The 25,693-nt window shown below is 31.3% G+C and overlaps 3 protein-coding genes and 1 pseudogene across 3 annotated transcripts; 1 reads left to right on the forward strand and 3 right to left on the reverse strand.

Moving 5' to 3' along the window:
- Positions 1 to 8,335: 8,335 nt before the first annotated feature.
- On the reverse strand, positions 8,336 to 8,980 carry LOC123218921 (receptor-like protein kinase). The gene has a single exon (XM_044640575.1). The coding sequence runs from the start codon at positions 8,978 to 8,980 to the stop codon at positions 8,336 to 8,338; it is 645 nt and encodes a 214-aa protein (XP_044496510.1).
- A 2,802-nt stretch (positions 8,981 to 11,782) lies between these two features.
- Positions 11,783 to 14,726, forward strand: LOC123218922 (annotated as a pseudogene).
- Positions 14,727 to 16,278: 1,552 nt separating this feature from the next.
- Positions 16,279 to 17,340, reverse strand: LOC123218923 (receptor-like protein kinase). The gene has a single exon (XM_044640576.1). The coding sequence runs from the start codon at positions 17,338 to 17,340 to the stop codon at positions 16,279 to 16,281; it is 1,062 nt and encodes a 353-aa protein (XP_044496511.1).
- A 4,284-nt stretch (positions 17,341 to 21,624) lies between these two features.
- On the reverse strand, positions 21,625 to 22,835 carry LOC123218924 (receptor-like protein kinase). The gene has a single exon (XM_044640577.1). It carries the CDS (start codon positions 22,833 to 22,835, stop codon positions 21,702 to 21,704), a length of 1,134 nt encoding a protein of 377 aa, XP_044496512.1. The 3' UTR covers positions 21,625 to 21,701.
- Positions 22,836 to 25,693: the final 2,858 nt, after the last annotated feature.

Consider the following 25,693-nt stretch of genomic DNA (forward strand, 5'->3'; position numbering starts at 1 on the left):
CTCAATAAATCCCTCGAATGTTGTTCCATAAGGGATTTTAATCAATTGTTTGGCTCCTCCAACATATTTCATTGTGTTGTTGCGACCTGAATCCATTCTCCCTCGTAACGAACCGATGCATAACCCTCCATTTTAAATATCAATCCTGCAATGACAAGTTTTTGAAGATAATTATTCAGGTATAAAAAAAAAATCAATAATAACTATGTAAATCAGCCGTACAATTATTAATAATTAAAAAAAACTCCTCATATTTTTCTAATATGTTATTTATCCCCCTATAATTATTTAACAATTTATATAACACTTTCGTATGTTATCTTATATCAAAATGCATCTATCTGTTTGTAACGTTCTATTTAAAACGTTTTTATAATATCTATACTTTGAAATAGATATTCAAATTCTATACTTTGAATTACTTTAAAATGTCAATAATAAATAATTTTTGCAGAAATCTGAAAAATACTAGTGGATATATCCTAAAACGATAAATTAAAAAAAAACTGAGCTTAAATTCGAATTCTAAAAATTGAAATACCCTAGAATGGTAATAATCGAACAATTCTAAAAAAATCTGAAAAATACGAGTTGATATATGCTAAAACGGTGAAATTCAAAAAAACAAAACTGAAATTTGAATCCTAAAAGTTGAAATACCATAGAATGACAACAATCGAAAAATTCTTCAGAAATAAGAAAAATGTGCATTGATATATCCTAAAGCGGTGAAACTCGAAAAAACCTATAATTTTAATTATAATGCGCCTACAATGTTTAATATGAAAATACGCCCTAATTTTAATAACATTTCATTTGACACCCTTGTATGTCGTCTTGTATCAAAGCAATCCCTATATATTTTTAACATGTTATATAAATCCTGTATATATTGTAAAATATCTAAAACCCCCATAACAATGTAAAATATCTAAAAACCCCCTATATTTATCCTAAATTATATTTAACCCCCCATACTTGTCAAATATTACATTTAACCCCCTAATTACGACATAAAAACTTTACTTAACAAATAAAATAAAGTTTTAGGGTAAGATTGACATAAATACCTTTTTTTGATGAATAGTATTTTTCAAATCGAATTCAGAAATACGAACTTTCTTCGTCCGAACAAATCCCTACTAATTGATGTTAACAAAAAAAATGAAAGTGAGAGTGAGTGTTTGAGTGATATGAGAAGTGTGTGGAAATAAAATGAGTGAGGAGGGTTTATATAGATGAGGGGAAGGGTAATTTTGACATTTTAGAAAAAGTAATGAAATATATAAATAAATATGAAAATGTCTTTACAATGTAAAATATCCAAAAACCCCACATATTTATCCTAAATTACATTTAACCCTCAATACTTGTCAAATATTACATTTAACCCCCATATTACGACATAAAACTATACTTAACAAATAAAATGAAGTTTTAGGATAAGATTGACATAAATACCTTTTTTTGATGAATAGTATTTTTTCGAGTCGAATTTAAAAATACGAACTTCCTTCGTCCGAACGAATCCCTACTAATTGATGTTAACAAAAAAAATGAAAGTGAGAGTAAGTGTTTGAGTGATATGAGAAGTGTGTGGAAATAAAATGAGTGAGAAGGGTTTATATAGATGAAGGGAAGGGTATTTTTGACATTTTAGATATAAATAAATATGAAAATGCCTTTACAATGTAAAATATCCAAAAACCCCCCATATTTATCCTAAATTACATTTAACCCCAATACTTGTCAAATATTGCATTTAACCCTCATATTACAACATAAAAACTATACTTAACAAATAAAATGAAGTTTTAGGATAAGATTGACATAAATACCTTTTTTTGATGAATAGTATTTTTTCGAGTCGAATTCAAAAATACGAACTTCCTTCGTCCGAACGAATCCCTACTAATTGATGTTGAAAAAAAATGAAAATGAGAGTGAATGTTTGAGTGATATGAGAAGTGTGTGGAAATAAAATGAGTGAGGAGGGTTTATATAGATGAGGGAAGGGTATTTTTGACATTTTAGAAAAAGTAATAAAATATATTAATAAATATGAAAATGCCTTTACAATGTAAAATATCCAAAAACCCCCCATATTTATCCTAAATTACATTTAACCCCTAATACTTGTCAAATATTATATTTAACCCCTATATTACGATATAAAAACTATACTTAACAAATAAAATGAAGTTTTAGGATAAGATTGACATAAATACCTTTTTTTGATGAATAGTATTTTTTCGAGTCGAATTTAGAAATACGAACTTCCTTCGTCCGAACGAATCCCTACTAATTGATGTTGAAAAAAAAATAAAAATGAGAGTGAATGTTTGAGTGATATGAGAAGTGTGTGGAAATAAAATGAGTGAGGAGAGTTTATATAGATGAGGGGAAGGGTATTTTTGACATTTTAGAAAAAGTAATAAAATATATTAATAAATATGAAAATGCCTTTACAATGTAAAATATCCAAAAACCCCCCATATTTATCCTAAATTACATTTAACCCTATAGTGAGTGAGAAGAGTTATATAAATGAAGGGAGGGGTAATTTTGTCATTTTAGAAAAAGTTTTAAATAAATAAATAAATATCAAAATCTTTTATAGTGTAAAATGTCTAAAAACCCTCCATATTTATCTAAAATTCTATTAAAACCCTATAGTGAGTGGGAGAGTTATATAAATATGAGGGAAAGGGTAATTTCGGTATTTAAAAAAAGTCATAGGCATTTTTTTTTTTGGAACAGTGATTTTGGGCATTTTGGCTTAGAAATAGTGATTTTGGGCATTTTGGCTTAATGGGAGGGCATTTTGGCTATTTTTTAAAATTTCCCTTCTTACTATCACATTAATATTTTATTATTTATTCAAATTAAATTTTTAATAATATATAATTCAAATGTTCAAAGTCAGGATACATGCCAAATCTATCACTATCCACATCACCGTCAACCACTTTTAATTAACACAACCACCAAAATCCTTGCGTTAATTGTTCCTCCTTTCACCACTAGTGCCTCTTTATTTTATTATTTCTTGGTTTAAACAATTAATTATTTCAATTACTTCTTTAATAGTTTAAATAATTTTAATTATCTTTTTTTTTTCACTTTAACATTTTAACTGAAAAATTCAATTTAATACCTGTTCAATCCTATCTTCAATTTTAAAAATATAAGACAAATAGATCCACCAATTCTCACAAAAATCAAAGCAAATTAATCAAAATTTTGCATCTAACTCACTTTAATTTAAGTATACATCTAAATACTCATATTCTTATTTTATTAAAAAATTTGAAATCCTTAAATATTTTTATTCGTAATTCGTTTTTTTTTTATCAATGTTATTGTTTCATAAATAAATTAGTTAAAAAATATATTAAATAAAATGTTTATTTTTGTGTTTAAATCACTATAAAAAAATAAAACAATAAAAATCTAAAAAATTTTCGTAAAGTAAACACGTATAGACTGATTGGATAATAAGTCAAGATGATTAATATTTATTTGAATAGCAAATTTTCAAGACTGATAATTAATATATTAATAATGTTGCCAACCAATTATCAACGTTACGTATCATATAATATAATTATTTTATAATAAACATCAATAAAGTGAATCAAACTTTCAATAAAATTTCCACAAAGAATGGGGTCATAACATATTAAATTACACGGATAGAAATTATTTTTGAAAGATCCAAAATAACATGTAATTTTTCAAAAGTTTTTAGAATAATATTATGCATACTCACTTTATGAATATGAATATATATATATTTATATATGTCATCATATGATTTAGTGTTATCTTATCTTTAATTCAAAATCACTTAATTATAATTATATATATATATATATATATATATATATATATATATATATATATATATATTTGTATGGGCCAAAGGACTATTTCCGACCCAAACTATGTTGAAATGTCAAAGTTCCCCCCATTAACTATAGAAATACTGTTTATCTAACCATGACCGGTTAAATTTAACGGAACTCTAACCCCTGAAAATTTAATCTCATTTTCCCCCTTAAAAGTTTTAAAACTAACATTTTTTTTCTAAGCTAAGTTTGAAAAGATCGCATTTTCCCCCTAGGGTTTATTTCCAAACCCCATCACTTTCTCCGGCTGTCTCTCCCTCCCGATGGTTTCTCTTCCATCGACGGCCCCCCTTAACTCCACCCCAACTCATCTTGCGTCGAGAGACGACGTTTGGGAAGAGGAATCGTTTTCCCAGATAAAGACGACTCGTCTTCCCAAAGGACAATGAGTCGTCTTGCCTTCGTTTGGAAAGACGATTCCTTTACCCAGACGTCGTCTCTTGGCGTCAAATGGGTTAGGGTGGAGTTGAGGGGGGTCGTCGGTAGAAGAGAAACCATCAGGAGGAAGAGACGGCCGGCGATGGCGCCGAAGAAAGTGAAGGGGTTTGGAAACTAAGCCTTAGGGGAGGAAATGAGATCTTTTCAAACTTGGCTTAGGGAAGAAAAGTTAGTTTTTTAAATTTTGGGGGGGGGGGGGGGGGGCGAGAAATGAAATCATATTTAAGTTTATTTTTAATATTAAATATAAAATGACGAATTTACTCTTACTACCGTTAATTTTAACTGTTCATGGGTGGATAAACGGTATTTTCATAGTTAATAGGGGGAACTTTGAGAATTCAATATAGTTTGGGTGGGAAATAGTTATTTGGCCATTTGTATATCAAAAATGGTCATATATAATTTTAATTATTTTTTAAATATAACTTATCGATCTCAACAACACCATGCCCTCACTTTCTCAACAACTCAACAATCAAACAAAACAGATGCATTAGAACAATACAGCTAAAGCATACGACACAAAAGCCATACATAAAATGTGTGTATATATATACATATTTTGGATACACAAATATGTACATACCTATATATGTCATTTTGTAATTGTGTAATTTTGAATTAAAGGTAAAATAATATCTAATCATACGATGACACATATAAGTGTATAAACATTTATGTACCCAAAATGAGTTTGCATACTTACCCAAATATATATATATATAGATGGACATCAATCAAGAGACAAAACAACCCCCTCATGCAATACATATTCGGGATCCGTAAGCCCTGATGAAGCTGCCTTTGCATTGACATAAATGGAAAAATAATTCCAACATATCTAAAATCTTCAACTTTATTAACTGAAAGGCAAATTTAAATAATAATTGGGAGCTGCATTTTCATCATATTTACAGGGAAGTTAATACTTTTGCTGATTGACTAACTAATTTTGCGGTGTCTTTATTTTTTAGGTTACATGAATTTACTTCTCCACCTAACGAGATTTTGCTTTGGTTTTTACATAATATTAGTATAATTGTTTTTCCTGTTGTTGTGTAGTTTAAGTGTTTAAGGCTATAGTCCCCTTTGTAACAAAAATAAAAAATATAATAACAAACAAAAATAATAAAATATTTGAATTATTATTATAACATACTACCTTTAATTTTATACCCACACACCAAGTCTAAGTGAATATTAAAGATTTTGCATTGTCCAATCGGACTGAGTTCTGATAGTTATACTTTGATATTATAGTGATTCTATACTGCTTAAAAAGGAAGAGTATTCCATAATATTTTTATTGTCTTAAATTTATATTGGTATAAGTTACGGCTATAACTATAACTATTTAAGCATAAAATTATGTGACTTGATGAATGTTGGTATGATCTTGATATAATAAAAAATAATAATATTTTAATTAAAATTGCTGAAGTCATGAAAAGAGATTCTAATTAATAAAATATTCTTATTTAAAATTGAATTACGAGAATTGTGATAAGTAGCATTCCATGTTTTTTTATTACTGCTTCTAGATGAATTCTAAACATAATCATGATAAATGTTTTCTTATTTATGTCTTGTCTTGACCTTGTGAGTTGGTATATAAAACCCAATATTTTCTATAAAACATTAACTTTTATATAAAACTTGCAAATGTAAAGACCCTACTATGGAACATATAATTTTCTTACATAGCCAATGACTAATAACAATGAAATAAGACAATGTAATATTAAACGTATGCAAACAAATTTCATACTATTTTTGAGTGCATCAACCATAATTCAAGTGCTAATTTCAATCCAATTCAAGTTATAACTTTAAGGAAGTAAGTGAACAACTAAGATGCCAAAAATTGTTACAGAGAAATCAACTTAAAGGTGTCGTCAGTCGTCTCAGTTCCAATGAGAAGTTAGTAATTAGTATGACAAAGTAATAATAGGTCTTGTTCATCCAGGCAACATCTTCATACAATTTGGTGCCACAGATTATGGTAGCTGCTCTGAAGAACCAGATTTCACAGCTGGGAATAGATAGACGTGTAAAATAAACAAAATCACAAACTGTTTCCAGCTTTTGAGCCTTTCCCTTTGATCTACTTTTTCCATTCATTCCTTCAGTTGCAACTCAAACAACTTCTTTATTGCAGAGACTTTATTTTCGATACTCGAATATGAACAATGTCACAAGCCAACGAAGATAACCAGTTGAGAGTTGCATTTCACTTCCTCCAAAGATCACCTCTGCAGGCTTGTTGAGGGAATTTGAGGACAAAAATTATATTTGGCTTGCATCTCCAAGACTTCAGTTGATCCTAGTTTTGATCATTTTCCTTAGCCAAGGCTCTCATTCTATACTCAAACATTTTGGCCTTCCAAAATGGACCTCCCAGATCATTGTAAGTTCAAATCTCAAAATAATAATAATAAAAAAAAAATTAAAATTTCCATTTATTTTTCTTTTTTTGAGGTACTAATTAATTTGTTCTAAACCAGGCTGGTGTATTATTATCAGAAGCAGTTCTTCCAAAGCAATGGTCAGATGTTCTGATGCCTCAAGATAATTTACAATTGCTCAGCACCTTAACAGCTGTTGGCTATACATTTTTTGTGTTTATTTGCGGAGTGAAAATGGACATCTGCATGGTTACCAGGGTGGGATCAAAGGCTTGTTATCTTGCTTTAATGTCGATTCTCCCACCAATGATTCACACTGTCTCAGGCATTGTTATAATGAGCAACAGCCATAGAGAATTCACCAGCATCTTTTATATTTCACCAATGTTTTATTTGACATCTTTTCCAGACAATCATTGCATCTTCACAGACCTGAAAATCTTATACACATGCATGTGGATTTGACTAGCACTATTAGTGTTTTTATGGGAGGAATAAATTTTGTTGTATTATTACTTGTGCTCTACAGATTCCTTTAAAATTAATATTTTTGTCACCTCTTGGCTCTCTTTGCCTTCATATAACTTTTACATTTGTAAATATTTTCTTTAATTTTTGTGTAAAATAATGCACCTTCATATCTGTTCCTGATTTTTTTTTGTGTTTGCAGTCCGGCGTTTTTTTTTTTTTTTTTTTATCATGCAGGAACTTTATATAAAACTAAACAGAATGGCTAGCATAGCAGCAGATATATTTGTAGGAAGAGAAAGTTTTGCAACACTACTATTGATGAGACTGACCGAGACTGTCATCTTGCGGCTTTCAAATGATGAAAGCTTTTGGGATTATATTGAGGATGGGCCAAGGCCATTAGGACCTCTTGGTCTTCAACAAGTACTTACAAATTCAAAAGTGATAGTCAGCAAACTTTTAGTTTCTGACCATTTTGGAGATGTTTACATGTGCATATATGAGATTATCGATATGTGCATATTTTTAGTTTTAGTTTTTGCCAAATCCAAATGCATGTAAGACATTCTGTTAGTGGAATTGTTTTGACCATTTTGGATATCCGCTGCCGTGTGTACATTGTTGAAACATATAGCTTGACTGGCATGTTTGTTAGCTTCAAAATGTACTGACTGTTTTAACTGTAATCTTTATTTTGTGTTATTATGTGATTGAGTTGATAAACTATAAGAACAATTGTTGATGATCATTGGATTGATGTCTATGGTTAACATGAGGGTCGTTCATTATAGTTTCGATAGCATACTTATCTTTATGTGTATGCTTACAGAGAGATGTATTCATGCCATGAATTGGGACACATGAAGGAATAAATGAGGTTTTGTAAGACTAGATCAAAGCGAAGGAAATTCAGAGTTAAAAAGTAGCAGTGCCTGATAAAAATGGGACAATTTTTTCTTCTGGGATGTACTTGTACAGTTGTACTATCATACTGTGCAATAAAATAGAGGCAACAGATAGAGCTAGAGAATTTATTTTTGTTCCATGAAATTTCAAGTACATGGTTATGACAATGACATCGAGAGCACGTAAACACGAAATAAAAAGCTAAGCTACAATATGTGGAATCTCACCTGATAGATTGTTGAAAGACAGTTTAAGATAACGTAAATCACTCAGCATTCCTAGCTCATCTGGTATTTTACCTTCAAGTTGGTTCTTATATAAGCTCAATATTTTCAAGGACTCGCACTTCCCTAATTCTGGTGGAATTTTCCCAGACAAACGATTTTCAGAAAGGTCAAGACTAGAGAGCTCTTCAAGTAGGCCTAGCTCAGCTGGAATTCTACCTTCAAGTTGGTTTGCTTGTAACAGTAAGAATACCAAGGACTTTACCTTCCCTAATTCTGGTGGAATTTTCCCAGAAAAACGATTTTCAAAAAGGCCAAGAATTGCTAAGCTACTGCAATTCCCCAAACCTGGTGGAGTCTCCCCACTAAAATTGTTGTGTGACAAAAGCAAAACAATCAAATTCTTACAGTTTCTAGAACCCAAAGGGATGCTACCATTAAGATCGTTATTGCTAACATTCAAAAAAACAAGATTTTCAATGTTTAGACTCTCTGGTAAAACACCCACTAGATTGTTATCATCCAAAAAAAGTTGTCGCAATTTACTGCAATTCCCAACACACTCTGGAATGGTATCAGATAACCTATTACCACTTAAACTTAAAATCTGAACCTCACTCATGTCACAAACATTCCTAGGAATTGAACCATTAAAATAGTTGGATTAAATAGTCTTCAAGCCTCTTCACCACAGATGAAACTACTACATCTACCACGGTTGCCATTATGTTAATGTTAATGGAGTTTCGATAGATATGTGGTCGAGATAGTTGTAAAAGATGAAAGTGATTTAGTGTCTTTGTGTTTTGTTATTATATTAACGTTAGCGGAGGTGGGTGGTAAAACTCAATGGTTAGCGGTGAGTTGTTGATACGTAAGAAAAAAAATAGAAAATGTGATAATTTGATGTTTTTGTTATTTTTTAATGTTTTTGGAGTAAAATAACTTTCTTACATTTTTATATAATGATTTACACAAACAAAACCGAGGAGGGATGCAAAATAGACTTTTCAAACTTAAAAGCATAATAAATTTGTTTCAACAAAGTGTTGGGTGGTAAATAATCATTTAGCTAGTTTCATATCTTGAACAGAAGAATTGACTTGTAAAATAGTAAATAAGATTAAAAAGACAGTAAATAAATAATGGGATTATAATCAAAAATTGAAAATTGGGTAAAATTTAAACCGCAATTTTTTCTATAGAAGAAGACCTTGAAGTCCAAAAGAAGTCTAAAAAGATTTATGAAAAAGATGGACAAGTCAAATACGAAAGCATGCTAGATGTTCAAGTCATGGGCACATGCCATATCTATCACTATCCACATCAACATCAACCATTTATAACTCACAATTTTTCCTCCCTTTCACACTTACCTTATGGTTGAATTTGAGCCAAGCCACTCAATTTGTATGGAACCAAACTAGAATTCAAGTTTGTCTCAAAGGAGTTTGAGCTCGGCTTATCTCAAAAGAGTCAAGCTTGAGTTTGAGCTTATTACGAGCATTCGGCTTAGCTTATTACTAAAATAACATTGTTTTAATACATATTGATAAAAATAATATCATTTTATACCAATTATTTTAGATTTACGAGCTTAATGAACCAAACATCCTTAAAACTCGATTTGAATCTAACCCTATTTACCCTCTCTCTATTTTATTATTAGTAGAAACTCGAACTTGAACATTTTTTCTAAAAATTTTAATGTTTTACTAGTTTTATGAAACTCTAGAGTATGAAATAAAAAATCTTACTTGCAAGTACTATAAGTTTTCCTTAAAATGGATTTATCAAAAAATTTCTGATAACTTGTGGTATTTGGAAGAAAAAAATCCATAAACATCCCTAAAACTTGGCTTGGATCTAACCCTACTTACCCTCTCTCTATTTTATTATTAGTAGAAACTCGAACTTGAACCTTCTTTCTAAAAATTTTAATGTTTTACCAGTTTTATAAACCTCTAAAGTATGAAATAAAAAATCTTACCTGCAAGTACCATAAGTTTTCCTTCTAATGATTTATCGAAAAATTTCTGATAACTTGTGGTACTTGGAAGAAAAAAAATCCATAAAATACTAAACACACCCCTAAAGTTTTGGCAATCATCTGTTTAAAAGTTTAAGGTTCTTTACGTTTCAATGTTTTTAGGTCTTAGAAAAATGAGATATTAGTTTACAACTGATCACCACAAGAAAATCAACCTTCATCAATGAAATATTTTTCGACTCAATTAAATTTAACATACAGTTACGATGTTCATTATGACTCTCTATGGATTCTCTCCTAACGCAAAATTAGGTCACACTGTTAGAATAACTAACATTAATTATAATTTTAGTTTAACAAAATTAGGTAATTGAATTTGACACAACCCTAACAATCATTATCATCTAAAACAAAATATTTTTATTCTAAACACATAAAATACCTCTCAAAAATTTTTTATTTCAAAATTCATAATAAACCAAAGTAATTATCAATATGTCATCAATATACAAAATTAACTTGCTCCCACAAACTTTTTTATATATACTATAGGAGGAAAGAAATTATTTCTCCTATTAAATTTGAAGAAGTCAATGATATTATATGATTTTCATAAATATTTAATTTTGTCATAAGCCTAATTTACGGGGTTTGATTTGATCTAATTCCTAAATTATAAAATTTGATTGATTTATGATATGATTATCTAATTTCTAATTTAAGAGATTTGATTTTATCTAATTTCTAAAGTATTAAGATTTGATGATCAAATTTCTAAACTTAAATATAAAAAGGAGCACGAGAAATTTCAGTTGGGTTGTGGAGAGTGGACCATTATTATTCTGTGTGGAAATTTTATTGAAAGTTTCATCCACTCGGTAGTTCATTAATTATTAGTAAAAGGATTTCATTATTAAAATAGAGGGTTCTTAAGTTTCTTCACTGCGTTCATAGAATTTTATAATCAGAAATGTTCTACTTTCATATTTCAAGTATAAATAATTCTTTTTAAATTAAAAAATCTTTTCTTTATTCAAAATTTCAACAAAAATGGTATTTAATTATTTATAAAATTGTAATAACCTTTTGTAAAGTTTTAAATGCAATACGTTTGATATAATATAATATATATTATCGATACATATCGATTTATTTTTTTTTTATTATTATTAGATTAGATAATTAGTGTATAATAAAGCCTTTATTTGCTTCTAATAGGAAACATTATTTTGGGAAAAGCGGTGTATCAGCTTATTATAGGAATAAATTAATGAATTGATAACTACAGACAGATCATCAGATTGACCTGCCTTTTATGGTCACAGGCGATTGCTACTATTAAATCCTGGTGCTACTTTTTCTCCCTTTCACAGTCTTTCTAGCTTCCTTGTCAACCCTTTGTTTTTCTTTTTTTTGTGGGTTTAGATTCCAATTATGAAGTTTAGGTTGTGCCATTTATTGCTATTTAGCTTTTTTGTGTCTTTGCATGCCGCGTTTGGTTTGAATAATGATGGGGTGGCTTTATTGTCACTCTTGAGGCAATGGACCTCGGTACCATCTTCCTTGAGTTCCAGTTGGAATACTTCAGATTCCACTCCGTGTAATTGGGTTGGTATAGAATGTGATAGTAAGAATAATGTTGTCTCTTTTAACCTCTCCAGTTATGCAATTTCTGGTCAGCTTGGACCTGAAATTGGTCACTTGAGAGAGTTGGAGACTATTGATTTGAGTTCTAATGATTTCTCTGGTAGTTTGCCAGAACCACTATGCAATTGTAGTACAGTTAAGTACTTGGATTTGTCTTCTAATAGATTCACTGGCCAAATACCTGATAATTTCAAGAAATTGCACCTTTTGAGGTTCTGGAGTTTGTATAACAATTCTTTAGAAGGCGAAATACCCAAATTATTGTTTCAAACTCCAGGTTTACAAGTAGTGTATTTGATTAACAACTATTTTAAAGGCTCAATTCCTAGGAATGTTTGTGACATGAGTGAGGTTGAGATTTTATGGTTATATGGTAACAGGTTGTCTGATACCAATCCACAGTCAATTGGGAATTAGAGTAAATTGCAAGAGCTTTATTTGAATGATAACAATCTAGTGGGTGTTTTGCAATAGAGTCTAAACAATCTTGAAAATCTTGTTTATTTGGATGTTAGCAATAACAATCCTAATGGTAGCATCCCTTTGGGTTCTGGAAAGTGCAAGAATTTGGATACATTGGTTTTGTCATTTAACAATTTTAGTGGGGGGATTCCACCAGGTTTGGGGAATTGCAGAAGCTTAAGCCATTTTGCGGAGCCACTTAACAGGCACCATCCCATCTTCCTTTCGCCTACTAGATAAGCTTTCTTATCTTGACCTTTGTGAAAATTATTTGTCCGGGAAAATTCCACCAGAATTAGGGAAGTGTAAGTCCTTGAAAATCTCGAAGTTATATACAAACCAACTTGAAGGTAGAATTCCAGATGAGCTGGGGAATCTGAGAAATTTACAGGATCTTGAACTGTTTTCCAACAATCGAACAGTTGAGATTCCACATAGCATTTGGAAAATTTCTAACCTTCAGTATCTTATTGTTTATAGTAACTCCCTTTCTGGGAAGTTACCTCTGGCTTTCTCTGAAATGTCAAATTTGAAGAGCATTTCCTAGTTTAACAATCAGTTCTACGGAGTCATACCTCAAAGTCTTGGAATCAAAAGCAACTTTGTGGAGGTTGAGTTTACCAATAATAAGTTCACCGGTGAAATTCCATCGAATCTTTGCTTTGGAAAGCAATTAGCAGTTCTTAATATGGGTCTCAACCAATTTCATGGCCGCATTCCTGGTGATGTTGGGAGGAGTTCAACTCTCAAGAGAGTTATCCTCAAAGAGAATCGCTTCACTGGGGTTCTCCCTGAATTTTCCGAAAAATCGGTTCTCTTTCACATTGATACCAGTGGAAATAACATCACTGGTGCTATTCCACCGAGCTTGGAGAACTTCACCAATGTTGCTTCAATTAATCTTTCTGGGAACAAGTTTACAGGGCTTATACCTCTAGAGCTGGGAAACCTTGTAAATCTTGAGAAATTGAATCTGTCACACAACCATTTGGAGGGTTCTTTGCCATCTCAGCTATCACATTGTGAAAAACTAGAAACTTTGGAAGTGAGATTCAATTTATTGAACGGCTTAATTCCATCCAGTTTGAGCAGCCGCAAAAAATTGTCCGCTTTGATTCTAAGAGAGAACCATTTTACTGGGGGCATTCCAACACTTTCACCTGAATTGAAAAAACTTGAAGAGCTACAGATTGGCAGTAATCAGTTGGGTGGCAAGATTCCCTCATCAATTGGAAGATTGCAGAGTCTAAACTATGGGTTGAATCTCAGCAACAATGGCTTGACTGGTGAAATTCCTTCAGAGTTTGAGAATCTGACGTATCTAGAAAAACTGGATATATCTAACAACAATTTGACAGGAACATTGGCTCCCCTTGGTAAACTCAAATCTTTAATGGAGGTCAATGTTTCTAACAATCTCTTCACATGGCCAATACCTGAGTCACTGATTAAGTTGCCACACTCATCTGTGTCATCTTTCTTTGGAAATCCTAGTCTGTGTCGATTGTCCTTCATCAGGTAGCTTAAATTGTTTTGGGAAGGGTTACTTGAAGCCTTGCCATCATCATTCAAGCATTAAGATTTATGACTCACATACATTAAAAATTTTTATTTTATCTAGTATAATTGTATTTATTTTAAAAAATAATAATTATTCAATAAAACTTTCAGTACTTAAATTCTATTGAGACTTTTGACTAATGAAAATATACTATTCTTTATAATTATGTAAGTTTCTATATAACGTTATATTTAAATATTAGAAATAAGAGTTTGATCATCTTTTATCATTTACAATAACTACAAAAAAATCTAACCCATAACAAAATTTAAGTTCTTTTTCTCCATTATCAAGGTAAGAGGTTAAGTAAAGGAAATCAACATCTTTCAAATTCTTCAAAATTTTTCTTTTTGTATTGTATACTTCATAATACAATAGATCAAAATATCTCTTTCTATCTTCAAACTATGTGAAAAATATGGTGTTAAAAATCCACCAATTTTGTAAACAAATCAAGATTATAGTATACATACCCAGTTTACAGTTTATATCTTGTGTTTGAATTAATTCGAAGCTTTATGTGTTTTCACAACACACTTTACGTGATTGTACCATCTGGATTTTGCGAAAGAAAACTTGCGTTTTTGGGAGGCTCTATATTTTTTTGTGTTCTTCTGTATTTGCCTTTTTTTCAGTTACGACAGTTTTGGAACAATAAAGATGTGCCCAACTACCCTCAACTGCCTAGCTGCTCCCTCAACTCCATAGGCAGTTTTTGTTATGGGTTAGGTCTATTTATCATGAGTAACCTCAAACCAAAGTTTAAGATTATGAGTGTGATAGTTTGATGTTTAATTATTTATTCATGAATATAATTATGATTTATATATGGTATCAGAACAAAAATTAGAAATTCATATTTTTTCATAAAAAATTGTTGAAGACCTATATAGTTTAAATTAAAATAATTTATTAGAAATATTTATAATTTGAAATTTATATTATGAATGATATAAATATAAAGAAATTTCAGATTATAATTTATTACTATTATTTTTTAATTACCCACAACCTTTTATATGACATTAACATTACACAATGATGTTTGTTTATTAGTAAATTAAAGTTTGCGTTGTTTCAAATTAAGTTTACAAGTAGTCAACTCTTGAAAACATTAACATCATGGAATTTGAAACAATGATTTGGGTATTTCTCCTTCTAAAGAATTGACTACTTCTAAAGAATTTGAAATAATGGCATTGCTAAATTAAGTTTTATTATACAAAATAGCAAATGTAAAAGAAGCGATACATGCTTTGCCAACTCTTTTTTGTTCATGTGTCAAGTTCCTGTCGAAATTCTATGTAAATTGAAATTTATTCGAAGAATTCAATTTTGCTTTAATTTTTCCCAGGTAAGAAAAATTGATAGTGACCTGTTAAGATTACTGAGTTTGCTATTTAAAGGAGTGATCTTTGGAAATTTGCTATCTTTTGCGATGGTGGAAAATCTCATCAACTGCACTTCCTATTAAATAAAATCTCACCCTGTACGCACTCAACTATATATGTATTAGCAATGTTATGCATACATATAAATAAGTAAATAGATGATATTGAGAATGGCCAAAGCCATTTGGACCTTTTGGTCATCAACAAGTACTTACATATTCAAAAGTGATAGTTAAGTTCTGACCGTTTTGGAGATGCTTGCATGTGCATATACGAGATTATCGATATGTGCAATTTTAGTTTTAGTTTTTGCCGAATCCAAATGCATGTAAGACATTCTCTTAGTGGAATTGTTTTAAGTACATTGTTGAAACATATAGATTGACTGGCATGTTTGTTAGCTTCAAATGTACTGATTGTTCCAATTGAAATCTTTATTCAATATTATTATATGATTTAGTGATAAATTATTAGAATAGTTGTTGATGATTGGTAGATTGACGTCTATGATTACTAAGAGAGTCGTCAATTATAGTTTCAATAACATACTTATCCTCGTGTTTAGCTTATTGAGAGATGTATTCATACGATGAATTGGGATACATTAATAAATGAATCAAGTTTCGTAAGACCAGATCGAAGTGATGGAAATTCAAGCTTAAAAATTTTCTTGTTATAAGTAGCAATGCCTGATAAAAATATGATAAGTTTTTCTTCTGGGATATACTTGTACAGTTGTACTATCATACTGTGCAATAAAATGGAGGCTACATTAGATATAGAGAATTTTATTTTTATTCCATGAAATTTCAAGTACATGGTTATGAGAATGACATTGAAAGCACGTAAACACGAAATAAAAAGCTAAGCTACAATTTGATATGTGGAATCTCACCTGATAGATTGTTGAAAGACAGTTTAAGATACCGTAAATTACTCAGCATCCCTAGCTCATCTGGAATTCTACCTTCAAGTTGGTTTTTCCATAAGCTCAATGTTTCCAAGGACATGCACTTCCCTAATTCTGGTGGAATTTTCCCGGACAAACGATTTTCAGAAAGGTCAAGAATTGTTAAGCTACTGCAATTCCCCAAACCTGGTGGAATCTCCCCACTAAAATTGTTAGATGACAAAATCAAAATATACAAATTCTTGCAGTTTCCAGAAACCAAAGCGATGCTACCATTAAGACTGTTATTCCCAACAGCCAAATAAGCAAGATTTTCAAGATTCATTAGACTCTCTGGCAAAACACCCACTAGATTGTTTTCACTTAAAAAAAGCCCTTGCAATTTACTGCAATTTCCAATAGACTCTGGAATGGTACCAGATAACCTATTACCACTTAAAAGTAAAATCACAACCTCACTCATATCACAAACATTCCTAGGAATTGAACCATTAAAATAGTTGTAATGCAAAAGAACTTCTTCTAAACCTGGAATTTGAAACAATGATTCGGGTATTTCGCCTTCTAAAGAATTGTTATTTAAAAGCAAGTACCTCAAAAATTGCAAGTGCTTGAAATTTTGAGGAATTTGACCAGTGAATCTATTACAAGACAATTCCAACCACTTAAGCGCACTACAATTGCCTAGAGCTTCTGGTAAATTACCAGAGAAATCATTATAACTCAAATCAATAGTCTGCAACTCTCTCAAGTGACCAATTTCAGGTCCAAGCTGACCAGAAATTGCATAACGCGTGAGGTTAACAGAGACAACATTATTCTTACTATCACATATTATACCAACCCAATTACATGGAGTGGAATCTGAAGTATTCCAACTGGACCTCAAGGAAGATGGCACCGAGGTCCATTGCCTCAAGAGTGACAATAAAGCGACCCCATCGTTATTTAAACCAAACACAGCATGCGAAGACACAGAGAAGCTAAATAACAGCAAGAAATGGCACAACCTAAACTTCATACTTGCAATCTAAACCCACAAAAAGGAAAAACGAAGGGTTGAAGACAAGGAAGCTGAAAACTAGAAGCTTGAAAGAGAGTGTGTGAAAGGGAGAAAAAGTAGAACCAGGATTTGTTCGTAGCTGCAATGTGATATCCTCTTAGATTAAATAGATGATGTTATATAAATAGAGAGGATAATTTCGGTCCGAATTTAGGGTTTCTAACCCTCCCAAACTTTAATAGAGAAGAGATTCCTCAATAGAAACAGGGAAGGGGAAGGAGATAGAGATAAAATATATCATAACAATCAAGGACAAAGATATATGTGTTTTCTATCTACCTCGTCTTTGCCCTTTATATTAATATATTTGTTTAAAATACTATCATATATTTATAGTTTTAGATTATTTATATTTTTCAAATTTATTTATATTTTATTATATATATTAAAATAGTTAATATATAATATTTGTGATATTTAAAATAATAGATTTGTTTTAATTTTAGTCAATTTTTTTGCTTAATATATGAAGAGAAGATTTTTTCTTATAGGATAGGAATAAGAATGGGAAGAATTTTTTTTTTTTTTTGGTAAAAAAGGGATGGACAATCCTTGTCATCCCCGTGTCGAGGACTATGATTGAAATCCTTCCTTGTTGCCATCCGTACATACGAAACCAAGAGAAAAGACTCTGAACAAAGTATCACTTTAATGCAAATTTCCATGTGGCTTCTGGAATCTGATATCGATTTATTTTTATAGTCTTCTTTCGGAAATAATAATTTTTCATATTATAAGCAAAATAAAGGGTTAATTATAATAATCAACTAATCAAATAATAGAATATCCGTATGGTAATAGTAATAAAAGATAGATTATTTTTAAGTTTTTTAGTATCAATATAAATAGTAAGAAGGTAAAATGGTAAAATAGTAATAAGATATAATCAAAGAACGTAAAATGGGTCAAATTGAAACCACAACTTTTTTTTTCAATTGAGGAAGACTTTGAAGTCCACATACATGCCAAATCCTTGCGTTAATTGTGCCTCCTTTCACTCATAGTCTCTCTTTATTTTATTATTTGTTGGTTTAAACAATTAATTATTGTAATTACTTTTTTAATCGTTTAAATAATTTTAATCATCATTTTTTTTACGTTTTACAATTTTAACTAAAAATCCAATTTAACACCTGTTTAATCTTTCAATTTTAAGAACCCAAGACAAATACATCCACCAATTCTCTCAAAAATCAAAGCAAACTAATCAAAATTTTTGCATCTAACTCACTTTAATCTAAATATAGATTTAAATACTTACACTTTTATTTTATTAGAAAATCTGAAATCCCTAAATAGTAAAATATTCCTTACTTTGTAATTTTCTTTTTTAATTCGTTATTTTTTTAATCAATGTTATTATTTCATAGATAAATTAGTTAAAAAATACATTAAATTAAGTTGAATGTATATTTTTATGTTCAAATCATAAAAAATAAAAATAAAAACAAAACTGCAAAAATTTAGAAAATTTTTGTGAGGTAGGCATGTGTAGACAGGTTGGATGGTAAGTCAAGATAATTAATATTTATTTGAATAGCCAATTGTCGAGACTGATAATTAATATATTAATAAGCTTGCTAAACAACCACCAACAGTATGTATCATATAATAAAAATTATTTTATAAAGAACATCAGTAAAGTAAAGTGAATCAAACTCTCAATAAAATTTCCACAAAGAATGGGGCCGTAACATATTCAATTAGATGGACAGAAATATTTTTGAAAGGTCCAAAATAACGTGTAATTAGTCTAAATTTGTTAAATAGAACTTACCAATCTCAAAAACACCATGCTCTCACTTTCTCAACAACCCAACAATCAAACTAAACAAATGGATTTCAACAATAGAGCTGAAAGCATACAACACAAAAGCCATACATAGTGTGTGTGTGTGTGTGTATATATATATATATATATAAAATAAAATTATGTATATCTATTTTAGGTATATAAATGTGTTTACATTTAAATATGTCATTTTGTGATCGAGTAATTTTGAATTAAGAATAAAATAATATTCAATCGTGAAATAACACGTATAAATATGTAGATATTTGTGTATCCAAAATGGGTATGTATAATATTGTTTATATATATATATATGGACATCAATCAAGAGACAAACACCCTACTTATGCAATGTATACTCAATCAGGATCCGCAAGCTTTGATGAAGCTGCCTTAACATTGACATGAATGGAAAAAAAATTCCAACATATCTAAAATCTTCAACTTTATTAACTAAAAAGTAAATTTAAAAGACATTTCAACAATTAATCATAAGTGCGATCTTATCCGTTTTGTTATCAACTATAAATTTGTACAATTTTATGGAAACAACTATCCTAATATAACAACAAACAAAACTAATAAAATATTTGAATTATTACTATAACATACCACCTTTAATTTTATACCCATACATCAAGTCTATCTAAATATTAAAGATTTTGCATTATCCGATCGGAGTGATTTTTGATATTTATGCTTTGATATAATAGCGATGTTGCTTGAGTGCTTAAAAAACAAGAGTATTCTCTAATATTTTTACTGTCCTAAATTTAGACGACCGGCACTGTCATCTTATGGCTTTCAAATGAACAAAGCTTTCGGGATTATATTGAGGATGGGCCAAGGCTATTAGGACCTCTTGGTCTTCAGCAAGTACTTACAAATCAAAAAGTGATAGTCAGCAAACTTTTAGTTTCTGATCATTTTGGAGATGTTTACATGCGCATATATGAGATTATCGATATGTGCATATTTTAGTTTTAGTTTTGGCCAAACGACTATTTCCCACCCAAGGTTTAGCGTTTTCTCAAATGTCCCCCCTTTAACTATGGAAACACCAAACACTCACCCATGACCGGTTAGATTTAACAAAAACCTAACGGTGATAAGGGTAAAATTGTCATTTTCTCTAGAATATTAAAAATAAACTAAAATAGAATATATTTTGCCCCCCTAAAGTTTAAAAACTAAAATTTCCCCCCCAGCCTAAGTTTTAAAAAATCGCAGTTTCACCCTCCCGAAGCATTGCCGACGGTCTTCGACTCCATTGCCAACGGTCTCTCCCTCCCGAAGCATCCTCACCTTCCGGAGATCTCTTTCCTCCCATTTGGACTTCCAATCGAAGTCGGAGAAGCTGTGGAAGACGAAAAACTTCGTCGGGGAAGACGAAGTTCTTCGTCTTCCCAGTCGTCGTCGTCGTCTAGGAAGACGACGTCTTCCCAGACGAAGACAAGACGACGAGACGACTCGTCGTCCTCTGGGAAGACGAGTCGTCTTCATCTGGGAAGACAATCGTCTTCCCAGACGACGAAGACGAGATCGATCGATCTCGTCTTCGTCGTCTGGGAAAACGATTTCTCTTCCCAGACGGCTTCTCTCTGCATCGGATGCGTTGAGGTCGAGTTGAGAGGGGTCGTCGGTGGAAGAGAAACCGTTGGAGGGGAAGACGGCCGGTGATGGCGCCGGAGAAAGCGACGGAGAAGGGTTTGGAAATAAACCCTAGGGGGGAAAATGCAATCTTTTCAAACTTAGCTTAGGGAAAAAATGTTAGTTTTTAAACTTTTAGGGGGGAAAATGAGATTAAATTTTTAGGCGTTAGGGTTCTGTTAAATCTAACCGGTCATAGGTGGGTGTTTGGTGTTTCTATAGTTAAAAGGGGGACATTTGAGAAAACGCTAAACCTTGGGTGGGAAATAGTCATTTGGCCTTTAGTTTTTGCCGAATCCAAACGCATGTAAGACGTTCTGTTAGTGGAATTCATTTGACCATTTTGGATATCCATTGCTGTGTGTACATTGTTGAAACATATAGCTTGACTAGTATGTTTGTTAGCTTCAAAACGTACTGACTATTCCAACTGAAATCCTCATTCGGTGCCATTATGTGTTTAAGTTGATAAACTATTAGAGCAGTTGTCAATGACTGTTGGATTGACGTCAATGGTTACCATGAGGGTCGTCAGTTATGGTTTCAATAACATACTTATTCTCATATGTATGCTTACAGAGAGATGTATTCATGCGATGAATTGGGATACATGAAGGAATGAATCAAGTTTCGTGTGACCAGATTGAAGCAAAGGAAATTCAGACTCAAAAAATGTCTTGTTATAAGTAGCAATGCCTGATAAAAATGCGACAATTTTTTCTTTTGGGATATACTTGTACAGTTGTAATATCATACTGTGCAATAAAATAGAGGCAACAGATAGAGCTAGAGAATTTTATTTTTGTTCCATGAAATTTCAAGTACATGGTTATGACAATGACATCGAGAGCACGTAAACATGGTATAGAAAGCTAAGCTACAATATTATATATGGAATCTCACCTGATAGATTGTTGGAAGACAGTTTAAGATACCGTAAATTACTCAGCATTCCTAGCTCATCTGGAATTCTGCCTTCAAGTTGGTTTTTCCATAAGTTTAATATTTCCAAGGACCTGCACTTCCCTAATTCTGGTGGAATCTTCCCCGACAAACGATTTTTAGAAAGGTTAAGACGAGAAAGCTGTTCTGGTAGGCCTAGCTCAGCTGGAATTCTACCTTCAAGTTGGTTTGTATGTAACAGCAAGCTTTCCAAGGACTTACAGTTCCCTAATTCTGGTGGAATCTCCCCACTAAAATTGTTATATGACAAAGACAATAACTTCAAATCCTTGCAGTTTCGAAAATTCAAAGGGATGCTACCAGTAAGACTGTTATTTTGAAGATCCAAATAAATAAGATTTTTAAGATTGTTTAGACTCTCTGGCAAAACACCCACTAGATTGTTATCAAACAAAAGAAGAGCTTGCAATTTACTGCAATTCCCAATAGACTCTGGAATGGTACCAGATAACCTATTACCACTTAACCATAACAGTTCAACCTCACCCATATCACAAACATTACTAGGAATTGAACCATTAAAATAGTTGAAATGCAAAAGCACTACTTGTAAACCTGGAATTTGAAACAATGATTCGGGTATTTCGCCTTCTAAAGAATTGTTATTTAAAACCAGGGCGCTCAAAAATTGCAAGTGCTTGAAATTATCAGGTATTTGACCAGTGAATCTATTACAAGACAAATCCAAGCACTTAAGTGCACTACAATTGCCTAGAGCTTCTGGTAAATTACCAGAGAAATCATTAGAACTCAAATCAATAATCTCCAACTCTCTCAAGTGACCAATTTCAGGTCCAAGCTGACCAGAAATTGCATAACTGGAGAGGTTAAAAGAGACAACATTATTCTTACTATCACATTCTATACCAACCCAATTGCATGGAGTGGAATCTGAAGTATTCCAACCGGACCTCAAGGAATATGGCACCGAGGTCCATCGCCTCAAAAGTGACAATAAAGCGACCCCCTCATTATTTAAACCAAACACGGCATGCAAAGACGCAGAGAAGGTAAATAACAGCAAGAGATGGCACAACCTAAACTTCATACTTGCAATCTAAAGCCACAAAAAGGAAAAAGGAAGGGTTGAAGACAAGGAAGCTGGAAAGAGAGAGTGTGAAAGAAAAAGTAGCACTAGAATTTGATAGTATGCTGCAATGCGATATCGTCTGAGATTAAATAGATGATGATATTTTAAGATTAATAATCAAATAACGTAAAATGGGTGAAATTGAAACCACAATTTTTTTTTTTCATAGAGGAAGACTTTGAATTTTGAAGTCCGAAAAAAGTGTAAAAAGATTTCTGAAAAACATGGGCAAGTCAAGTATGCAAGCATAATGAATGTTAAAGTAATGGATACATGCCGAATCTATCACAGTATTCACATCACCATCAACCATTTTTAACTGACGCAAGCACCAAAACCTTTGCGTTAAGTTTGCCTCCCTTTTACACTTACCCTCACTTTATTTTCTTATTTCATGGTTTCCAAAGTCCTAAAATGAACATCTAAAATCTGAAATTAAATCCTGACTTCCATTCTTGCTAACAAGAGTTAACTCGTATTAATTTCTAGTTTCAAGAGATCTTTTATTATTAATGGGTTTAAATAATTAGATCTCTCACAGTAGATAGCTTCGCATATAATATGATTATTTTATAAAGATAATCAGTCGTGAATCAAACTTTCAATAAAATTCCCACAAAGAATGGGGCCATAACTCCACTGAATGTTGTTGCCATTGTTTTTCCTTTCAACAATTATGATAATCCACTTATTTATTCCTGCAATGTTACACTTACGAGCAAAGTTCTAGATTTAATCTTATAATATATATAAAGATTAGACTTATTAACAAAATTTAAGTCCAAAGCAATTATGAAAGATGTCCGAAATCATAGAATGTTGAATATATATATATGATCAAAATACTTATTCCCACCAAAGTTTTATTCAATGACAAAGTCTCATCCGTTAATTTCGGAAAATCTAAATACTTATTTGTAATCCAATTTGATTAGCATTTTGTGTTAGTTTAATTTAAAATTGCCTTTTTTTTTAGTACAATAAAAAGGCCAAAAGACTTTTTCCCACCCAAGGTTTAACCCATTTTCAAAGATATACCCATAGGCTTTCAAAAATCTAAACATTCACCCATAAACTAATTTTTTTTAGAATTTTTTGTTAGAGTTAGGGTAAAACCATCATTTTACCAGAAAACTAATGTTTCACCCTTAGCCCTCAACTTTGAAAAGTGACTTTTTCCCCCATATTCCTAAGGTTTTCTTCACTCCAGTGACAACAACAACCACCAACTCCTCCATTTTCCTCCCTTCTCTCTCTGCCATAGCCGACGACGGTTGATGACAGGCTCCCAAAGATTGACTGACAACGAAACTCAACATGGATGGAAATAGTTCTCTCACAATATTTTGCTAGCCTCATATTGTTGCTAGTCTTCTAAATTAAAGGCATTTGGTTTATTTATACTTAGTAATTATTAAATTATATTAGTCTGGTATTTATGTTTTTATGGGACGAATTAATATTGTTGTAATATTACTTGTGCTCTACAGATTCCTTTCAAATTAAACATTTTAGTCACCTCTTGGCTCTCTTTGCCTTCATATAACGTTTACATCTGTGGTGCTATTAGATATTTAGGTTAACAGACTTTTTGGTTGGCCCGTTTGAGTTGTTTTGGCAGTCAATTTCTATTAAGTGGGTTTTTTAGGTAAAACAACTTGATTGGGAGAAAATTGTGGTGGTGTAAACTGGTAATTATCTTCATGTTATTAGATATGTTTGATGGTACTACTTTGCCAAAATTGTGGTGCTTTTGGGATTAAACTGAGAATGGTCCAGGGCTATTAGGACCTCTTGGTCTTCAACAAGTACTTACAAATTCAAAAGTTGAAGTTTCAAAAGTGATAGTAAGCAAACTTTTAGTTTTTGTCATCTTTCTGACCATTTCCTAACTTTTTCTACTCATCAATTAGGCCATAAACTTTTTTTATAACAAAACTCTGTAAATTGAAACTTGAAACAGGTCAAGAACAAATGGAATAGTTAACACAACATTATAAAAATCTCAATGTTTTTTTATTTTTGGTTTAATTATAATTTTACAAATTGTAGAAAGTACTTTTGAGATAATAAAAAATATTTATTTAATATTGAAGAGATTACAAGAACGGTGACAAACAACATCCCATATTTCTTATTATTGCTTCTAGTCTTGTTGACAAAGTTGTGGACTCATGGTGCCTTTTCTTGACCTAGTGGGTCGGGGGCAAATTTCTGTAGTTTTATCTTTTTAAGTAAACCGTATTTTCTATTTCAACAATACCTTTTATTTTATTTCTTTTTATCCAGATTAGTTTTTACTAAAAAATATTTTATTTTTGAGAGTATGCAGATTAAGTTTAATTTTTTTGTAATTGTTAAGATTTACATATCAAAAAACAATTAATTTCTGATGTAATAGTTGATATTTACATACTTTTAGAAAAATAATGAACATAACTACACAGAGAATGCCTGTAGGTTGTGCACGGGTGTTAAAGGAGTGCATTCTTTTGAAAGGGGCGAAAATTAGGAAATGGTGTGCGTTTTTTCAAAAGGGTGCAAAAATGTGTAAAAAGGTGCGTGTTTTTTCGAAAGGGTGTGAAATGGTGTAAAAATATATAAAAGTGCAAAAAGATGCCTGACACTATGAAGGGGTGTAGGAAAATGTGAAAGAGTGCGTAAAAATGTAAAAAGGTGCCAAAAAATGTGAAGGGATGCATAAAAATGTAAAAGGGTGTCAAAAACTGTGAAGGGGTGCATAAAAATATAAAAGGGTGCGTGAAACTGTGAAAAGGTACAGAAAAATGTGAATGAGTGTGTAAAAATGTAAAAAG

This window comes from Mangifera indica, chromosome 6, assembly GCF_011075055.1.
Source record: "Mangifera indica cultivar Alphonso chromosome 6, CATAS_Mindica_2.1, whole genome shotgun sequence".
NCBI classification, from domain to species: Eukaryota; Viridiplantae; Streptophyta; class Magnoliopsida; order Sapindales; family Anacardiaceae; genus Mangifera; species Mangifera indica.